This window comes from Felis catus, chromosome A3 (genome assembly GCF_018350175.1).
Source record: "Felis catus isolate Fca126 chromosome A3, F.catus_Fca126_mat1.0, whole genome shotgun sequence".
In the NCBI taxonomy this organism is placed as follows: Eukaryota; Metazoa; Chordata; class Mammalia; order Carnivora; family Felidae; genus Felis; species Felis catus.
Genome location: NC_058370.1, coordinates 1,805,569 through 1,824,445, shown reverse-complemented (window position 1 = coordinate 1,824,445; position 18,877 = coordinate 1,805,569). Strand labels below are relative to the sequence as shown.

General features: G+C 57.1%; 1 protein-coding gene across 7 annotated transcripts in view; it reads left to right on the top strand.

The window, feature by feature from the left end:
• SS18L1 (SS18L1 subunit of BAF chromatin remodeling complex) overlaps positions 1–18,535 on the top strand; it is a 28,144-nt gene extending 9,609 nt beyond the window's left edge. For 6 of the 7 annotated variants that reach the window (XM_023251037.2, XM_023251039.2, XM_023251041.2 and 3 more), the window contains 8 exons: positions 493–637; positions 1,132–1,329; positions 2,501–2,665; positions 2,998–3,102; positions 4,008–4,097; positions 11,745–11,864; positions 15,003–15,130; positions 15,679–18,535. In XM_023251037.2, coding sequence (XP_023106805.1) covers positions 493–637; positions 1,132–1,329; positions 2,501–2,665; positions 2,998–3,102; positions 4,008–4,097; positions 11,745–11,864; positions 15,003–15,130; positions 15,679–15,705 — 978 coding nt within the window. In that variant the 3' untranslated portion in view covers positions 15,706–18,535. Of the gene's footprint in view, positions 1–492; positions 638–1,131; positions 1,330–2,500; positions 2,666–2,997; positions 3,103–4,007; positions 4,098–6,344; positions 9,405–11,744; positions 11,865–15,002; positions 15,131–15,678 lie in introns of those variants that run through there. The other variant, XM_023251040.2, reaches the window with a different exon arrangement.
• Positions 18,536–18,877: the final 342 nt, after the last annotated feature.

Here is an 18,877-nt window from a genome sequence, read left to right as displayed (position 1 = left end):
TCACGGTTGGGCTTGCTGCGGGGCAGGGCACACGCACGGGAGGAGCAATGAGAGGGCCAGGGCTAGGGCACAGGGCAGTCTGTGCAAAGGCCCGGGGCATGGGGTGGTGTGGATGAGGGACACAGCGAATCCTGGCCAGCTGAGGCCAGGGTGCAGGGGCAGGGGCAGTGTGGTGGACCGGTGAGGTGGTCCCTTGCATCCCCAGTGAGGAGGGCCCATCTTTGAACTTCTGGTATGTGCTGGTTAGCTTGGTACTCGCTTAAGGTCTGAACGCTCACAAGAATGCTCGGTGTACCATCTCCTGGCCTGAGGTGTTTGGGCCTCGTAGTCCGCAGTCACCGATCACATGTGTGAGCGGCAGTCGGTCACAGACATCTGCCAGGTGGCTGTGAGCCATCAAGGTAGCTCTCTCAAACCGCCAAGTCCCTGGAGGGCTTCGGGTGCTTCGTCTCTGGGTTAACCAGCCTCCCGTTACTTTCTTGTCGCCTGCAGCCGCCCACCCAGAACATGAACCTGGGCCCCGGAGCGCTGTCCCAGAGCGGCTCCAGCCAGGGCCTGCACTCCCAGGGCAGCCTCAGTGATGCCATTGGCACGGGCCTGCCCCCGTCCTCCCTCATGCAGGGCCAGATCGGCAACGGTGAGTACCCGGAGCACTGGCGACAGGGTCACCGCCTCGGGCTCCCCGGTGCCTGGCTGTCTCGGCAGAGTACCCCGTGCCCTGCAGAGCTGAGCGTGGGACGTCCCTCCTCCCAGAGGCCCCGGCTGCGGGGGCGCCGCCGTGCCTGGGTGCGCGTGCGCAGGGTAACATGCAAAGGGGATAAAGCGCTTCAGATCCCCTGCTCTGCTTTGACTTCACATCCACACGGGTTCCGGGTGGGTTTTTTAAACAAGAGCAAAAAGGTTATCTCCGGATCAAGAGCTCGATCTCTGGCCACCGGGAACCGTCACCGTCACAGCTAACGTGTGATTCCCGCGCTCGGTTTGTTGCCTTCATCGGCGCTGCCGACCACGGGCTGGCCTCCCTCCGTGCGATCACTCGAAGGAAATGTGGGGTGTCTGGCGGCAGGGCCAGGCCTGCCATCAGACGCGGTCCCTGGTGGGTTTAAGGCCCCCTCCCTGTGCTCCTGGCAGGTCCGAACCACGTGTCCATGCAGCAGACGGCACAGAGCACGCTGCCCACCACCTCCATGAGTATGTCGGGCAGCGGCCACGGCACGGGGCCCGGCTACAGCCACTCGGGACCCGCCTCGCAGAGCGTGCCCCTGCAGGGCCAGGGTGCCATCGGCAACTACGTGTCCCGGGCCAACATCAACATGCAGTCCAACCCAGGTACTGCCCTGCTCGGCCCTGGGACACCCCGCCAGCCCCCGTGACCCTTCGAAATATGTGCAGACCGTGCACGCGGTCCTGTGGGGCTTCTGAAGGGGTGGGGGCCGTGGGAACAGACCACGTGAGGTCTGGCTCTGTGGAGAGGGGGTTTCCACCAGTCCCCGCGGGAGCGTCAGGCGAGGCCGTGCCGAGGGGCGGTCCGTGCCCTATCTGAGGACGGGACCAGGCTCACGCGGGGTCGGGGGCGGTGTGGCCAGAGCGCAGAAGTGGGCAGCGAGCAGGGCCACAGACGCTGGGCCAAGGGAGCCCCGTGGTCTGGGAGTGGGGTGCCAAGCACTGGGAAACGTCGGGTCCCCATCGAGCTGTCCCAGAGTGTCAGACACTGAATTTCAGAGGCTTGGTACTGACAGGGAGATCATGAGCTCTCTCCCTAGTTTACTTTCACGTCTTGTAATGTCCGGCTTTTTTGGGAGGGAGAGAGCATGAGCAGGGGGAGGGGCGGGGGTGGGGGAGCAGAGCCCCGACGCAGGGCTCAAATTCACAAACCGTGAGATCACAACCTGAGCCAGTTAGATGCTCAACCAACTGAGCCATCCAGGCACCTTTTTTTTTTTTTTTTTTGAGAGAGAGAGAGAGAATGAGCAAGCAGGGGAGGGGCAGAGAAAGAGAGAAACCTAAGCAGGCTCCACGCTGTCAGCGCAGAGCCCAACACGGGGCTCGGACCTACAAACGGTGAGATCATGATCCGAGCCGAAATCAACAGTCAGACACTTAACTGAGCCACCCAGGTGCCCCAAGACGAGGATGTTCTAGACATATCGAGCCAAGATATGTTACTAAAATAGATCTCACCTGTTTGTTTTACTGTCGTGGCATGGCTTACTTCCCGTCCTCCTGGGCAGTGCTGCTCTAGCGGGCTCTGAGCAGGGGCGGCACGACTGGACAGGCCAGAGGGCACAGGCCTGAGCATCCGGGGGCACGGGCATGGCTCCTTCGCAACCAGCCTAGGGGACGAGGGATGACAGGACAGGACTCGTGTTTCTCTGTGCGTGGAGGTGGCCCGGGAGCTGGAGTCAGACAGGGATGCGGCCGGGGTCTGGGGTGAGGGTGAGGGTGAGGACGCCCGCCTGGGGAGCTTCTCGGGGTTATTCGGGTCTGTCGTGTCGCCCAGTGTCCATGATGCACCAGCAGGCGGCCTCGTCCCACTACAACTCGGCGCAGGGCGGGAGCCAGCACTACCAGGGCCAGTCGTCCATCGCCATGATGGGCCAGAGCGGGCAGGGGAGCAGCATGATGGGGCAGCGGCCCCTGGCGCCCTACCGGCCCTCCCAGCAAGGTAATGCCCGCACCGCGTCTTTCTGCCTGGGAAGCTGGGGGGCGTGAGGCTTTAGTTCTTTAGTATTGAGCAAGGATCGTGGATGGTCCGGAGCCTCGTGGGGCTAACGAAATATGGAAGGACAAGGGCCGGTGCCGCTCCTGGAGGTGGACGGGCTCGAGGGGCTGTAGGGGGTTAAGTCAGGCGCAGGGTCCACAGCAGGTGCCGGGGCGGTCAGGTTTGTAAGTGTGGTCCCGGGGACTGGGGGCTGGATGTGGGGGGTCCCGACCAGGCCGTCGAGGAGGCTGTCACGTCACGGGAGAACCGTTGCTGAGTTACCGTCCTGCCCCCAGGCTCATCCCAGCAGTACCTGGGCCAGGAGGAGTACTACGGAGGCGAGCAGTACGGACACGGCCAGGCCGCCTCGGAGCCCATGAGCCAGCAGTACTACCCTGACGGTGAGCCCCGCGCCCGCCCCAGCACCGGCCATGGGGTGGCTGCCCACCGCCGTGCTCCGGTCGCCCCCAGTGCAGACCCGTCGCCCCCGGCCTCTGCCGGCAGGGCACCCGGAGTCCCCCTCGCCCGAGTGCCTTTGGGAACGGGGGTGAGGGCACGTCTGGTCTCTGCTGAGAGAAGCTTCCAGTTCAGGCCACAGCCACTCACCTACTTGAAGCTCCTCTCTCCCTTCCCAAACGGCAGCAGGGGGTTGAGGCTGAGATGTGCCATCCCCTCAGTCAGGGCACGTGATTGTTTTGGAAGGTGGACACGGGAGCCCTTATGAAATGCCTTCCGAAGGCGGCGGTTTGTATCTGCTGCTCGGTTTCTGCGGATTCTTTTCCCTTGGTGCCGCCTTTCGGTCACGTTTAAACAGTCTCAGGATTTGTGGAGGTGGTGTGGAAAGTGGTCACCTAGGATCGGTGGGATTTGCAGGGGGAAGGACCCTGGGCACGGAGCACGCGTGGGGTGGGTGGTGGGGAGGCGGCCGAGGCCAGGGCAGGGCGAGCTGTGTCGCCGCCACATGATGGTGACAAGGCCTCCTGAGGGCTCACGGTGCCCGGGATGAGGGGCCGCCGGGCCTTGTCACGTGTCGGGCACTGAGTACACGGTCTCCTCTCTGTAAACTGTGACAGACGGACTCCTCACGCTCACCCCCAAGCAGGGTGGCTGCCTGCGTCTCAAGGGAACAGAGGCCAGGAGGTGGCGGGAAGCTGCTTCACAGACTTAACCTGCGGGAAAAAGACGGATCGGGCCTGACTCCGGGCACTCCCGACCCCACGTGTTGCCCGTTCAGTTCACGACTGAACCCCGAGCCCAGGCGGCCTGGACCCCCCACTGACTGTGGTCCATGTGGGTTTTCCCGCAGGACACGGAGACTACGCCTACCAGCAGTCGTACACGGAGCAGAGCTACGACCGGTCCTTCGAGGAGTCCACGCAGCACTACTATGAGGGCGGTAAGCTGCGCGGGGCCCACGCTTCAGTCAGACACGCGCTATGCCGGGTGGCGCCGCACTCTGTGAGGCCAAGGGTACCTGTGGCCGCTGCGGGCGCTGCACTCATGACGCGGGCGGGGTGGTTGGAGTGGCCACTCTGGAGTTGTGGGGGCACAGACCCTACCATCTGTGCAGGGGGAGCTCAGACGGGCTCCCTTAAGAGTTCCCGACTCGGTCGGGGGGTCCGGGCACCCTGTGTCTCTCCCGAGCCAGGCAGGCAATGCACATGGGGTGCGTGGCTTCCTTGGGTTTGGCCTGGGCGTTTCTTGAAACACCTGCTGGCCAGGTCAAATGCAGCTTGGGCTGGGAGTTGTCCGCAGAGGTGGGGTGAGGCAATGACGTTCTAGAAGCAGACTCTGACAACACAGAGCCAAGTAGCAGCACGCACCCATTTTCCTGCTGTGAATACTCCCACTCACACTGACTTCCAGCCACCAATGTGATGTCACCAAACACAACTAGGAAGAAATTTGCATGTTAACCTCTCAGATGGGGCCCCTATAGAGTGAAGGTACCTCGCTGCCCTTGCGAGACCCCAGGAGAAGAGAAAACCGTGAGGCCACAGGGCACTGGGACATCAGCCCGTTTATAGCCTAGGCTTCCCGGTCAGGACATCAGAAGGGGAGACAGCGTGAGGTTTCGTAGCAGGGCCCCTGGGGAAGGAAACACAGATATAACCATGAAACAGGCAGTTTGCAAGTCCAGGTGTTTACGGTGGCTTCTTAAAAGAATTAAGCTAAAAACACAACAGTCTTTATCGCTTGAACCATTTCTGAGCGTAGTTCAGTGACGTTCAGCACATTTACATTGGGCGGCCGTCCCGACCGTCCGTCCCCGAACTTGTTCGTCTTCCGGACTGATTTTCTGCCCCCATCAGACACTGGTTCCCATCTCCTGCCCCCAGCCCCCGGCGCCCACTTTGTCTCTGCGTGTAACTGCGCCCATCATGCAGGATCATACAGTACTTGTCCTTCTGTGAGTGGCTCACTTCGGTCAGCATAATGTCCTCAGGGTTCATACGTGTGTTAGCAGCTATCGGAGCGTTCTTCCTTTTAAAGGCGGAATTGTTTTCTAGTGTGTGGGCACAGCAGCTTGTTCGTCCATTTCACGGTCGATGTTTTAAAATTTTTTTACATCTATTTTTGAGAGAGGGGAGGAGAGAAAGACACGACATGAGTGGGGGAGGGGCGGAGAGTGAGGGAGGCACAGAATCCCAAGCGGGCTCCAGGCTCTGAGCTGTCAGCCCAGAGCCCGACGCGGGACTCGAACCCACGGACTGTGAGATCGTGACCTGGGCCGAAATCAGCCACTTAACCGACTGACCCCCCAGGCGCCCCGATCGATGGACACTTTTGAGTTGTCTCTGTCTCTCAGCTGTCGTGAATAATGCTGCTGTGAACGTGAGCGTGCAGATGTCTCTTCGAGTCCCTGCTTTCGTTTCCTTTGCATTTATACCCAGAAGTAGAATTAGGGGTGGTCCGGTAATTCTGCGTTTAATTTTTTGAAGAACTGCATTCTGTCTTCTGTGGCGCGATCTTGTTTCTTAGTTACGGCAGTAGGAGATTATAGGACATGTGGAGAATACGGGAGAATCGCCCAGTTGGAAGGACTTCCCCGCAGCGATTCCCCCTGTCCCCACGTTTGGGTGTTGCTTGCGAACACGGCTCAGACCCAGCCTTCTTGTCCCGGCGAGTCTGGCTCCCCAGGCCCCGTGATGGCCCGTGCCTGTGCATCACACAGCCAGGCAGGTCCTCACCCCTACCCCGGTAGGTGCCCCACCTGTTCCCAAAGCAGGTGCCGTGACCTGGCCATCACCCCTGGCTGGATCTGAAACCTGATGATGGGCGTAGAACAAGAGAACAAAACATCCCAACCACCTTGAAGTAAAATTATTTATGGACAACTTCATGTTCCCCGTTGTTTTTACGAACCAGTCAAGTGATTGAGTGTTGGCCGTTGATGGGGAAAGGGTGACGCATTTAAAAAAAAAAATTTGTTTTAATGTTTGTTTATTTTTGAGAGAGAGAGAATGGGGGAGGGGCCGAGAGGGGGGGGGAGACAAGATCCAAAGCAGGCTCTGCGCTGACAGCAGCGGACCTGACGCAGGGCTCGAACTCACCAACCTGAGCCGCACGCTTAGCTGGCTGAGCCACGCAGGCGCCCTGCGGGCAACACCTTTATCCTGTCTCCTCACCACGACTCACTCAGGTGGTTCCTGTGTCGCGCTTGGTCATGCCTTCCGTTACGACCACAGTAAACTCGCCACCCGAGACCACCAAGGCGGTCCCCTCATCCACACGGTCGCCCCAAGCGCTGCTCTGCAGCGGAAGCTCAGGTGCTTCTCTTCGCTTCCAGTTGAAGGCGGGTGTGAGTGAGCGTTCTCGGGGCGCACCACATGCCCCTCACCTTGGACGTTTCCAAGACGCACGCTGGCCCAGCGACAGCTCTGCGGGCTCCTGACCGTGGCGGCCAGCCCGTGTCACTGTCACTGGCACGGGTATGGGAGGGTGGAGGGATCGCGGGCTGACGGGGGTACAGATGGGCCCACACCGGGCAGTCGCGCCCACGCAGCCTCGCCGGGAGGCGCTTGGACAGGGTGCTGGAGGGGGAGCCCCTCGCAGCGGGAGACCCACAGACAGGCCGCGGCCAGAGGCCACACTGCAGACGGGGAGAGGGTTCCTGTGCCCAGCAGCACAGCTCCGGGCCAGGGGCTGACAGCTGTGGAGCACTGACCTGCCTCCAGGCAGCAGCTGCTGGTGACACTTCACAGGGTACACCAGCTGGTGGGCTCTACACGGCTAAAACACTGCGTGTTTGGGCCATTATAGAAACAACTCGACGCGTAAAAATTCGAGTTTGGCGCACTCAGGTGTCTGCGCCGCTGGGTTTCTGCCTGCCGGGAAGAGGTGAGCTCCCGGGGCCACCTGGGGTTCATCCCTGCACGCGCTCCTCTGCCAGCACTGGGGTCTGTCCGCAGAGGCCGCAGCCGTGGGCCCTCCGTCCGCCTCCCGGGATGCCGGCGCTCGGCCCTCTCCACTGGGAGGGCCCTCTGCTCACCGCCAGCTCCGCAGCGTCCCAGTGAGAGTGCTCAGGAAAGAACCTTCCGGGAGAAACGACTGCTCCAAAGACAAGTTCAGGACGTGCCGCTCAGCCTTTGGAACTTCGAAGCGCACGTTTTTATACCCTTACGTTTGGCTCACGCGTTCTCGCCTCCCATAATCCGTGGGACGTTTGCTAAAACGGTCACTTTTTTTAAGGCAGGTGTGGCAGACGGAATGGTTTCCTCCTGAATCTGGAAGCGTTTCGTTCCGTCTCGTTAACTGGACCTCAACCCGGCACTACCCGTACTTGTGTCACAGGGCCCAGGTCACCCCACGGTGGGTGGCAGTGCCGGGTGTGGTGTGAGAGGCAGGCGGTGTTCTGCTCTGAGGAGACTGGATGTGCGTGAGTGGCCCGTGGCCCCGTGCAGGTGGAGGGGACCGAGTGGAAGCAATGAGGGGTAGGTTGAAGCCAAAATTAAGAGTCTTCCAGTCATTACGTTATTCCACAGTGTGATGGGGAGCCTTGTGGGGCGTGGTGGCTGGTCCTGGGGTTCACAGGAGGTGGCACGGGACAGGAGCCCCGGGTGGTCCCATACAATGAGAGGGCGCTAACGTGCAGAGGGCTGGTTCCAGGCCAAGCGGGATGAGGGGATGTGGGGCCGGCCGAGCCAGGTGGACACAGCGCCATCAGGGCCCCCGCCGAGCAGTCCACGGAAGCCTTGAAGTCCTGCTGCACCCTGTCACTGAGATCTGCAGTGGCGGAGAGCAGACAGAGCCAGGGTCTGTGGCCCTGTGACCGGTCCATGTGTCTGTTAAAGGAAGCAAAGCCTCTGTGGCTGCCGTGGTGGAAAATCCGGGTGGTGCCGGGTGCTGAGGACCAGGGTGTCTGGGGTGCCGCCTTCTGCGGAACACGGTACGTGTTTGCACATGCACACACACCCCACGGACAAACTCTGGAAAGACGGTCAGGACACCGATGGAAGTGGCTGCGAGGGACCGGGTGGCGACCGGGCAGGCTGCGGGTGGCCTTTTTCCCTGAACCTCTTGAAGGTGGGCTGGCTTCGTGTTCACATTTGTGGATCTCGCGAACGTATCTGCCTGTGCGGAAGGTAAATGTACAAATATTAAACGTGACTATCTCCGAAAATCAAAGCAGCCCAACCCTATGGCCGTCCAGACCCATCGCACTCCTGGTCCCATGGTCACAGCGCTGTTATCCTGGGTGTCCTCAGGGTCTTGCCCCGAGGAGACCCGGAGTGGCCCATGCTTGTCCCCAAGGCACACCCTTGCTCCCTGGTTTTTGTTGTTGTTGTTTTTAATGTTTGTTTATTTTTGAGACAGAGAGCATGAATAGGGGAGGGTCAGAGAGAGGGAGACACAGAATCGGAAGCAGGCTCCGGGCTCCGAGCTGTCAGCACAGAGCCTGACTTGGGGCTCGAACTCAGGGACTGCGAGATCATGACCTGAGCCGAGGTCGGACGCTTAACCGACTGAGCCACCCAGGCACCCCTGCTCCGTAGTTTTTATAGACTGCGTCACTGAGCTGGTGGGTCACTGGTTCCTGGTGGTGGTTTTGTGTCCACGACGCTCAGTCAGGCCCCTTTCCTACTGGGCTTGACTCCGGTGGAGGGAAGGTTTTCCGGCCGTGGGAAGGCGGATGTGTGCTTCCCAGAGGCGTCCTTGCTAACGTTTGTGGCGCACCTACTGGGTGCCAGGCCGCAGCCGGATAGCCTGTGAGTGAGCTCCTCCGTTACCATCCAGTAAGAAGGGGCTGTGAGGCTGAGGTACGCAGACTGAGCAAAAACTTCAAGCCCTGAGGAGGACCCGCCGTGTCTCAGATGTGCTTCCAGGGTGAGCGAGGCGAGGTGTGGAGCCCGCCACGTCCCGCCCCACGTCCTGCCCTGCATCTGCCCCGGGCTGCCCACCCGTGGCTGTCCAGCCTGCCGGCCTCGGGGAAGGAGCTGTCAGAGCAGATGCGGTGGGTTTGCAGGGCCCCTGTAGGCGGGACTCGCCCTGGGGTTGGAGCACGCTGCTTTGGTGGCTGCTGTTGACGTCCCCGTGGACAGTTTTACACCCTCGCGGGGTGAATTGGCTCTCGGGAAAGCTGCTGCTTAGAAAAATACGCCACCAGGATCTGGTTTTTAAATACTTGTATTTTATGGCTCCTAGAAAAGGAAAACTTACTTTTAATTGGGAAAATAAAGCAGAAAAAAGGATTTGACAAATACGGGTTTTCATAATCTGGCCTCTATTTTCTTCTTTCTGGGACGTGTTTTGTTTATAAAGGAAAGGAACAGGCAACTACGGTAGTCCCTCCCTCCCCCCACCCACAGTCTCCCTGCCGTCTCAGTGACGGGGCCCCTCGAGGGAAGCAGAGGATCCCCTCCCTGACGCTCGGACTGTTTCATCGTTACCGTTAATCTCCCATTGTGCCGAGTTCATAAACCGCACTTGGGGTGTGTGTCGAGGAAAACGCTTGGGGTGTGTAGAGCTTGGCGCCCCCACGCCTTCGGGCGTCCATGGGGGTCTTGGAGCGGGGTCCCCACGGGTAGGTGGGGGCTGCCACATCCTCTCCGGGCCAGCCATTCGTCTGCTGGCAGGTGTCGCTGGCGAGTGAGGGCCGGGGTCTCCTGAGCCCCCGCTGCAGACTCAGGACCGAACGCACTACGAAGGCTGCACGCTCTGCGTGGTTTTGAAGAGCGAAGCCCTAACTCAAAAGAACACGACAGAACCACGCTTATGCTGGTCTTTTTATAAAAGCGTCCGGAGACCCGTGAATGGAATTTTGTCTCCAGCCTGAACCTGAACGGGCAGCTCTGGAGACCCTGCGGCGGGAAGGCTCTAGGAAGATTTCCATCTAACTCTCGGCCCACGTCCGGCGAGGCGCTCACTGGGACCCTTACTTTTCTCACTGCAAGCTTCCTTCTGCAGCGAGGCTTTCAGCGTGGACACTGCCTGGTGAGATCTTGAAAATGAGAGTTAAGGCATTTTCCCTGAAAAACAGAAAAAGTGAATCTGAAATAGTGCTTGGACTTTACCAACGTGAAGATAGAAACACACAGGCCGGCTCGGTCGGGGGAGCGTGCAGCTCATGATCTCGGGGCTGTGACTTCAAGCCCCACGTTGGGTGTAGATTACTTAAATAAATAAACGTTTAAAAATATGGGGTGCCTGGGTGGCTCAGTCGGTTGAGCATCCGAGTTCAGCTCAGCTCATGATCTCGTGGTCCGTGAGTGCGAGCCCCACGTCGGGCTCTGTGCTGACAGTTCGGAGCCTGGAGCCTGTTTCAGATTCCGTCTCCCTCTCTCTCTGACCCTCCCCTGTTCACGCTCTCTCTCTGTCTCAAGAATAAATAAAAAAGCGTTAAAAAAATATACATATATACAGGTATATATTTGCCTTTAAAAAAATGCTCTGTGGCACTGATTTCCTAACGTCAAGGGAAAAACCCGATGTGGATCTGAGCCAGCACCGCGGACGTGCGCCTCCACGCTGAAGGTGTCCGGAAACATCAGGGCTCCTTCCGAGCCGCGTGGAGACACAGCCTTAGAGCTGCCGTTCACCTCAGCGTCTCCCATCAGCCACAGGACCGACCGTCTCTGAATCTCCCTTCTCTGCGCCCCGTGTGTGAAATGGGGGTGTGGTGGTGTCCCCCTCCCAGTGTCACGGGAAGCACGTGGGGTAGTCCGTGTAGCCTGCTTGGGACCCACTCTGGCCCGCGGCCCCGTCCCACACACCTTACCGGTGAGAAGAGACAGCAAGGGAGGGGGACGTGTGTAGAACATTCCGAAGGCTCACAGACCGGTACTGATTCTCCGTGAAGACCATTAGAGTTTCTCCGTTTCCTCCCCACTGGCCGCCATGTGGCTGCATCGGCAGCGGTGCGTTCAGTTGCCTGTGCGAGTCCTCGTGCTTTGTCCTTCCCACGACCGGCACCACAGCTGAGCGGCTGCCGGGATGGACTGTCCCGACTCGCCGCCTCTGGCTGTCGTGGTGGCCCAGGGCCGCCGTGACCAGGTGCTGCCGAAACGGGCCAGGGGTCCGAGAGCCGATGCGGGGTGTGTCCTCGGCCTCCGTCCCTGCTTGCGGTGGCTCCGGCTGTCCTGGGTGTCCTTGCTTGTAGGCATGTCACTCCACGCTGCTGTCAGCACGTGGCTCTCCCTGCGTCTGTGTCCACACTCCCTCTTACGACAGCACCCGTCATTGGATTAGGGCTCATTCTAGTCCAGCCAGCCTGCCCCTCACTGATCACATCTGCAGAGACCCTAATTCCAGATAAGACCACGTGCACAGGTGTGTGGGTAAGGACTCCAACGTACCTTTCGAGGGGACACGGTTCAACCCAAAACACTTGCATTAACCTTCGCTTTCGGTTCACTTTCGTTTTGGGTGTTTATTCGTAATCTTCTAAAACAAGAAGAGAAAATGTCGTAAAAGATTTGTGGGAAAGAGAAGATTCCGAGGTAGTCGAGGTGGCCCAGGGTTTTCCGAGGCGTCCACGTCCTGAGTGGCGAGAAGGGCTGCCTTTGTCCCTGGGAATGACCCGCGTGTCTCCTTCCCCCCACAGGGAACTCGCAGTACAGCCAGCAGCAGGCGGGGTACCAGCAGGGCGCAGCCCAGCAGCAGGCCGGGTACCAGCAGCAGTACCCCAACCAGCAGAGCTATCCCGGGCAGCAGCCGGGCTACGGTAAGGGGGTCGGGGGGAGGGCACGCCTTCCCACCTGGGCCCCACACGCAGTAACGCTGCTGTTCGTTCAGTGACACTTAGTACACTCATTCGGGAATAGTTTTATCTATGTTTTAATGTTTTATTTATTTCTGAGAGAGAGAGCGCAAGCAGGGGAGGGGCAGAGAACGAGGGGAACTTGGGATCCAAAGCAGGCTCCACGCTGTCAGCAGAGAGCCCAATGTGGGGCTCGAACCCATGATCCGTGAGATCACGACCTGAGCCGAAGGCTGACGCTCAACCGGCTGAGCCTCCCAGGCGCCCCCATTCTGGAATAGTTTTAGATTTCCAGCGGGGCTGTGTGGCTAGTACACAGAGTTCCTCTCTTGTTCACCTCGTCCGAGCACAGCGTGATCGTCACGACTAAGAAACTCCGCTGGCACATTGCTGTGGACAGAACTCCCGGCTTATCCAGATCTCACGGGGTTTCCCCCAGTATCCTATTCTGTCCCGGGACCCCTCTGGGGTCCCACAGGACATTGAGTCTCACAGCTCCTTAGGCTGGGACAGAGTCTCAGAAATCCCGGTCTTTCTGGACCTTGACAGTCGTGAGGGAGACTGGACGGGTGCTTTGTTGGACAGCCTTGGTCGGCTTTGTCTGAGCTTTTTCTCAGGATGACCGTGGGCTCTGGGATTTGGAAAGCTCGCAGGGGCGAAAGACCCTTCTCATCCCACATCAACGTGATGTGCCTCTGATGCTGGGTGTGGTCGCTTGGTTAGAGGCATCCACCCGGTGCCCCCGCCATGGAGCTGTCCCATCTTCCTCTCCTTCCCCCAGTCATTGGAAGCAAGCCCCTGAGTCCAGCCCATACTCAAGGGGGGGATTGTCTACCGTAGACTGGAGTTCCTCTATAAGGCGCACTCCACTTTTAATCATTTATTAGTATGTATCTGTGGATATTAGTTTTATACGCTGGATTGTATTCCAGTACTTCTCTGTTTTGTTCAGCATGTCCAGTTTGCCTCGTGGGAGCTCTTCCAGTCCCTTTGACATGTCCCCGTCCTTTTGTTTCTGAACATTTCCTTATTCTCTGGGACCGTGATGCTCTCCCTGCACTAGCCCTAGACGTAGCCAGGTCTCACGGGAGCTCTGGTTCCCTGATGAGAGAACGTTGTTAGGGACTGAGAGCCAGGGGCACGTGGGCATCTTCTGAGCCTCTCCACGTGTGGGTCAGTCCCGCAGCAGCTCCTGGAGGGAACTCGCCCGTTCGTCAGCTTTTGCTCGCCCCACGAGCGTTCCCCAGACAGTGAAGGGGCCCGGGTGGGGCGCTCTGCCTTGGAGCCCGCCAGCAAGCATTGGTCTCCAGGCCCGTCGGACAGAAACGTGGGCTTTTTGATCTGCAGCAGCCACAAAGGGGAGACACCCCGTCCACTGGAGGTCAGCGGAGTCTCCCCGAGGTCAGGCCGTCCGGCACAGCAGAGCGTCCTGCCGGGAGCATAGCCTGCCCATCTGCCCAGCCCTCTATGGGCCTCGGCCCCTGAGGCAGGTATACCTGAAACAGGGCAGGCCTGGCCTCTTGCCTGCGGGTCATGTCTGCCAAGAGCCCGAGGCCGCACGATGCTCTCCCAGGGTCCCCGCCTGCTCCCAAGGCGCATCTGGGCCACCCTCCCCAGAGCCCAGGTGCTGCTGTCACAGGAGGACCGCTGCCTGACATGGCCACCACGTGATGGCCTGGCAAACCGTCAGTATTTAAAATACACCACGAGGGGCACCTGGGTGGCTGCGTTGGTTGGGCGTCCGACTTCGGCTTAGGTCATGATCTCGCAGTTCGTGAGTTCGAGCCCCGTGTCGGGCTCTGTGCTGACAGCTTGGAGCCTGGAGCCTGCTTCAGATCCTGTGTCTCCTTGTCTCTCTGGCCCTCCCCTGCTTATGCTCTGTCTCTCTCAAAAATAAACATTTAAATAAATAAATACAGGGGCGCCTGGGTGGTGCGGTCGGTTGAGCGTCCGACTTCAACCAGGTCACGATCTCGCGGTCCGTGAGTTCGAGCCCCGCGTCGGGCTCTGGGCTGATGGCTCAGAGCCTGGAGCCTGTTTCCGATTCTGTGTCTCCCTCTCTCTCTGCCCCTCCCCCGTTCATGCTCTGTCTCTCTCGTCTCAAAAATAAATGAAAAACGTTGAAAAAAAAATTAAAATAAATAAATAAATACATACATACATACAATGAGATAAAATACAGCGAAAGCCGGCCTCGCCACCTGAATGAGTGGGTGATTATTTCCTTAGAGTGAGTCTGCGAGTCTTTATAAAACCTCCATCTGTCTGTACCGAAATGTCTTCGTTTACTATAGTCAGGAGCCCCCACTCGCTCATCCAGCCAGAGCTGGGCCCCGTCCCCTCCATAAACCGTGTGCCTCCCTGAGGGAACCCGTCCAGGCCGTGGGACTCGGCCTTCGCTGCACCTCAGGATCGCCTGCCAGGCGGGGCCCTTGCGTGAGGTGTCTTCCTGAGCTCACAGGTGACCGTGGCACACGGTGAGGAAGGTAAACCCCAGTTCAAGATTTGTGTTCAACCTTTTATAGCCACGACTGACTAAATAACAATTTTTTGAAAATTTATTTGGCCTTAAAATCTATTTTTTTGTTAAGGGTTTATCTTTGAGAGAGAGAGCACACGCGAGTAGGGAGAGGGGCAGAGACAGAAGATCCAAAGCGGGCTCCCGGCTGAAAGCACAGAGCCTGACTCAGGATTCAAACTCACGAACTGAGAGATCATGACCCGAGCCGAAGTTGGCGCTTAACGGACTGAGCCACCCAGGTGCCCCCTTGGCCTTTATCGGTTCTTTCCAAAGCTTTTGCCTTAGTTTCCACGGGAACGCCTACCTCCTTCCTCTCGCACGCGAGTCTTCAACAGCTGCTGTGGTGCTTAACTCGTGGGTTTGTGGCGACCACCTGGCGGACACGCTGCTGCCGGGAAGCCGGTGCAGGTGCACCGGGGAGCGGCCCGCTAGCCCCGGCCGGGGGCCGCGCAGGAGCCGACGGCAGCCTTGCTCGAGCACTCGGCTGAGCTTCCACCGCTGGATCCAGCGGTGTGGCACACTTCTGGAGGGCTGGGGAGGGCGTTGGGTCGTTCTCATGGCTCGGGTGTGTGTCCTCACAGGGCCTGCCCAGGGAGCCGCCTCGCAGTACTCCGGGTACCAGCAAGGACAAGGCCAGCAGTACGGAAGCTACAGGGCATCTCAGACGGGCCCGTCCGCCCAGCAGCAGCGGCCTTATGGCTATGAGCAGGCAAGATTTGGGGATGCCTTCAGACGCGCAGATCCGTTGTGTCTGTGGAAACGTGACAAAGGTTTCTCTTATGGTCGTGAGGAATAAGGAGAGGAAGGAACTGGCTGCCAGGGTCTCTTCCAGAATGTGAATTCTCTGGTCCGCTAAGGCTTTTGTGAATTACTGTACGCATAGCATACCCTCACTCGGTCAGACACGGCTGGCCGAGTGGCTCTGCGTCTGGGTCCCAGCCCAAGTTTGCAGCCAGCCCTGCTGCTGACCAGTCACCTGTGGCAGCTTGGCCCCTTGGGGGGGGGGTCTTACTGGGGGACAGCTGGTAAGGGTGAGCCTCGCTGACCTTCTGATCTAAATCATTGGCCGCAGGCTTGGATGGACGGCCTTCAGAGAGCCAGCGATCGTGTTGCCCGCCCGAGATCTAGGCAGAGAGCTGTTTGCTGCCTGCTTCCCATCCCTGCTTCCGTCCCTAGTCCTGGGTGTGGGCTGCGGGGCGCGGGGTGGGAGGTCTGTCTCAAGTACGGAAGTGTAACACGTGTCTCCGTCTCTTACAGGGCCAGTATGGAAATTACCAGCAGTAAGGGACAAGCGTTCTTGGTAGAGCCTTGTGGTGGCATGTCCCCTGGGGATGGTTGGGCCGGTGGCAGTTCTGGTGAACTCTGACCTCTTGACTGCCCCTCCGCCCCACGCAGCGTCTGCATGTGAAGCGTGCACATTTCATCTGGGTACGATGCCAAGGGTGCACCGCTGGCGAGAGACGGCGCTTTGATGGTGTGACATATTCGGTGCTGTGTATAGTATTGTACGTCCATAAGACGGGGAGGTTGTCTCTTTTGTCCCCCTCCCCCTTGATGTTTCTAGCTAGCTTTAGGGGTCCTGTTGTCACCAGAGTATTCTGTGCCCAGCGATGGGACACATCTACCAGATGCCATAGTCCGTGTGTTCACATAAGCAGGCCTCGGGTCTGCTCCTCCTCACGCAGTTGTCGTAATGTGGGTTGTAAACTTGTCTTTCACTGGCCGCACCGCAGCCGGACACGCACGCACAGCCCCTGGGTGGCAGCCTCTCCCTGTGCCTCGATGGCGGGGGAGGGCATCTTCCGTGTTTTGGGTCAGTTTCTGGTACACAGCGGAAAGTATAAACATGCTTCGTTTGGGGAGGCTGCGAATAGCCCTTTCCAGGCTCGTGCGCTCCCTGTGTCTCTCGCCAATTGTGTTTATCCAAAATGTTTTATGTTTTTGTATGAAGAGTAAAGAGGGATCAACGAGTATATTCCAGATAAACGTACGATTAGCCTGACCCAGAGAAGGAAAAGGGGTAGTTCTTTAAAATGACTGGCCTTGGCCCTGATTTATCTGACGGTCAGTTCTGGGATTTGGATATTTGATATTGCCCTATTCTGAATTGAGAATTTAAAATATTTATACCAAAATTTCCAAACGGTTGGCAGGTATTTTCTTTTACATTCTTTTCTTCCAGGACCTGCTTATCCAGGTCTCTAAGCAAGTGTTCCTTTTCTTTTAGAGAGATCTGAAGTTCACACCTTATTTTCAAAAAGAACCCCACAAATTTGACTGTGTTCTTCCCAAGGAAAAGGATTTATGTAGGGAAATTTGAGTAAATTTTACATTCTTAGAACATCAAATCCCATTTAAGTTCTCAAGCATTATACACAGCTCACTTGGAGAAGCATAGTAAAAGGAAACCTTCTGGTTCACTAACTAGTAATACAAACATTCTGTCCGCTTTTACCTGGACAATAGTATCCATGTGAGTACTTTAAAAACGTATTTGGATAAATGCTGACATACTTCCAAGAACAAGCAAGAAAATTCAAGAAAATATCCAATTTTTCACATACCAGGTCTACTGAAGATGGTGTTTTTAAATTGATAAGTTTCGCGTTTGAAAAGTCTACAATAGTCCTTCATCCGGAGGTGTTGACTGGCTTACAGTTTACAAGGCATTTGATGCTGTTTCTGTTCTGTTTTCTTTTGTTTCGTTGCTTGAATGAGTCGTGACAGTCCACACTGGGAAGTACGGAGGCAATTACTGCTCCCATTTTACAGATGAAGAACTGAGGTGCAGATTAAAGATTGCCCCAGATGAGTACCAGTCCTGTTCTGGCATATTTTCCCCTCTTCTGTGGGGACAGAATCACACGTACATTGGGATAGGAGTGTCTATTTTATAGGCATATGGGTTTTAAAAACTCTTAACGCTGGTAAGGGCTTAAAGATACGTACTCTATTAAATTACTGAAAGAGAGTTCTTAGTTGCTAAATGACACAGACATTAGCAATTTCATTTAGGGAGGTTTCTCCCTCGATTTTGTCCTGTTCTTTCCTGACAGTTTTCATAGAACTAATTTGCAAACTCCATCGGGAACTAAAATTTCCCACTGAAAACGTTACACATTTTAGATAACTGTGAAAGTGGTTTCATTTTTCTTCCTTGCCAATCTGCAAATATGCCTTTTATGTGTGTGTGTTTTTTTAAGTGCTGTATTAATACTTTTTGAAAGGAAAGGACACTTACACTTATCCCAGAACTTCAATCTGAAATGTCTTACATTAAGAATTTCTTGAATGTTGTGTATATATTTTAAAAAGCACTTTGTGAAATAGTTTGTACATTTATTTCCTAATTTATACATGATTTGGGGTATTAATATATTTAATGATTAATAACGGAATGTTTATTTAACGTCTCGTCCGTTTTTATGTGCTGTTGTGGGGAAGAGGTGGTGCCAGCAGTTCTGTTTTATTAAACCTATTACATCTTCTCTTCTGTAACATGTTTGCAAAGCTTAGGCTAAAGTGAGTTGTTCGTGCAGTGTGGTCGATGGTGCTTTGTTTTTTATGACTCCTTCCACAGAAGGCCAGTGACGATGCAAAGGACGCTTGGAACGTGATGCTCATTCTTCCTCCCAATTGTCCCCGAGCCACAGCAGGTCTCGGACCTGAGAGACGCCCGCAGCGTCCAGAAGTGCACGCGAACACGGCGGCACGCAGAACCTCACCCCCGTTAGAGTTTGCCGTGCAGCCACTGGCTAGTGGGGACCTGGGCTGCTGGAAGGTTCCGGGGGTGGGGGGGGCAGCCTCAGGACCGCTGGGCTGCGAGGGCCCAAGCCTCAGGGCCGCCGGTGTTTGCGGGAACAGGTGGTCTGAGTGCGGGCGTCTGTTCAGAGCCGCACAGGAGGAAGATGCTTCTGTTCCCCTTTCAATTTGTTGCGCTGTTACTTCATTTCTAGTAACGGAACAGGTCAAATTCGTCTTATTTGTGAGCACGGTACATTTTCTGAAAAACATCCTATCAGTTCAGTTTTTTCCGGTCGGGAGTTTGGCGCGTATAAATTGCTTATGATTTGGTGTAATGTATGAATAAACTGGTTCTTCAAAACCACCCTAACAGGGCAGTTTCTCTCTGTGTTCGGACCCAGCGGGCCAGCACCTGGCCATGGGGGAGGGGCGGTGGGTAACTGCCGGGGGAGGCGGGTGTCTGTCTGACAGGGGAGACAGGCGTCTGACCCGGCTAGCTGGTGTCTGATGAGGGAGGCAAGTGTCTGTCCGGCAGGAGCGGCGCATGGCCGTTGGGGGCGGCAGGTGTCTGACAGGGGCAGCGGGTGTCTGACGGGGGAGGCTGGTGTCTGGTGGGGGAGGTGGATCTCTGATGCAGACTGCTGACGTCAGTTGGACGGGGCGATGGTGTCTGATGGGCAGCCAGTGTCTGAAGAGGGAGGCAGGCAGATGT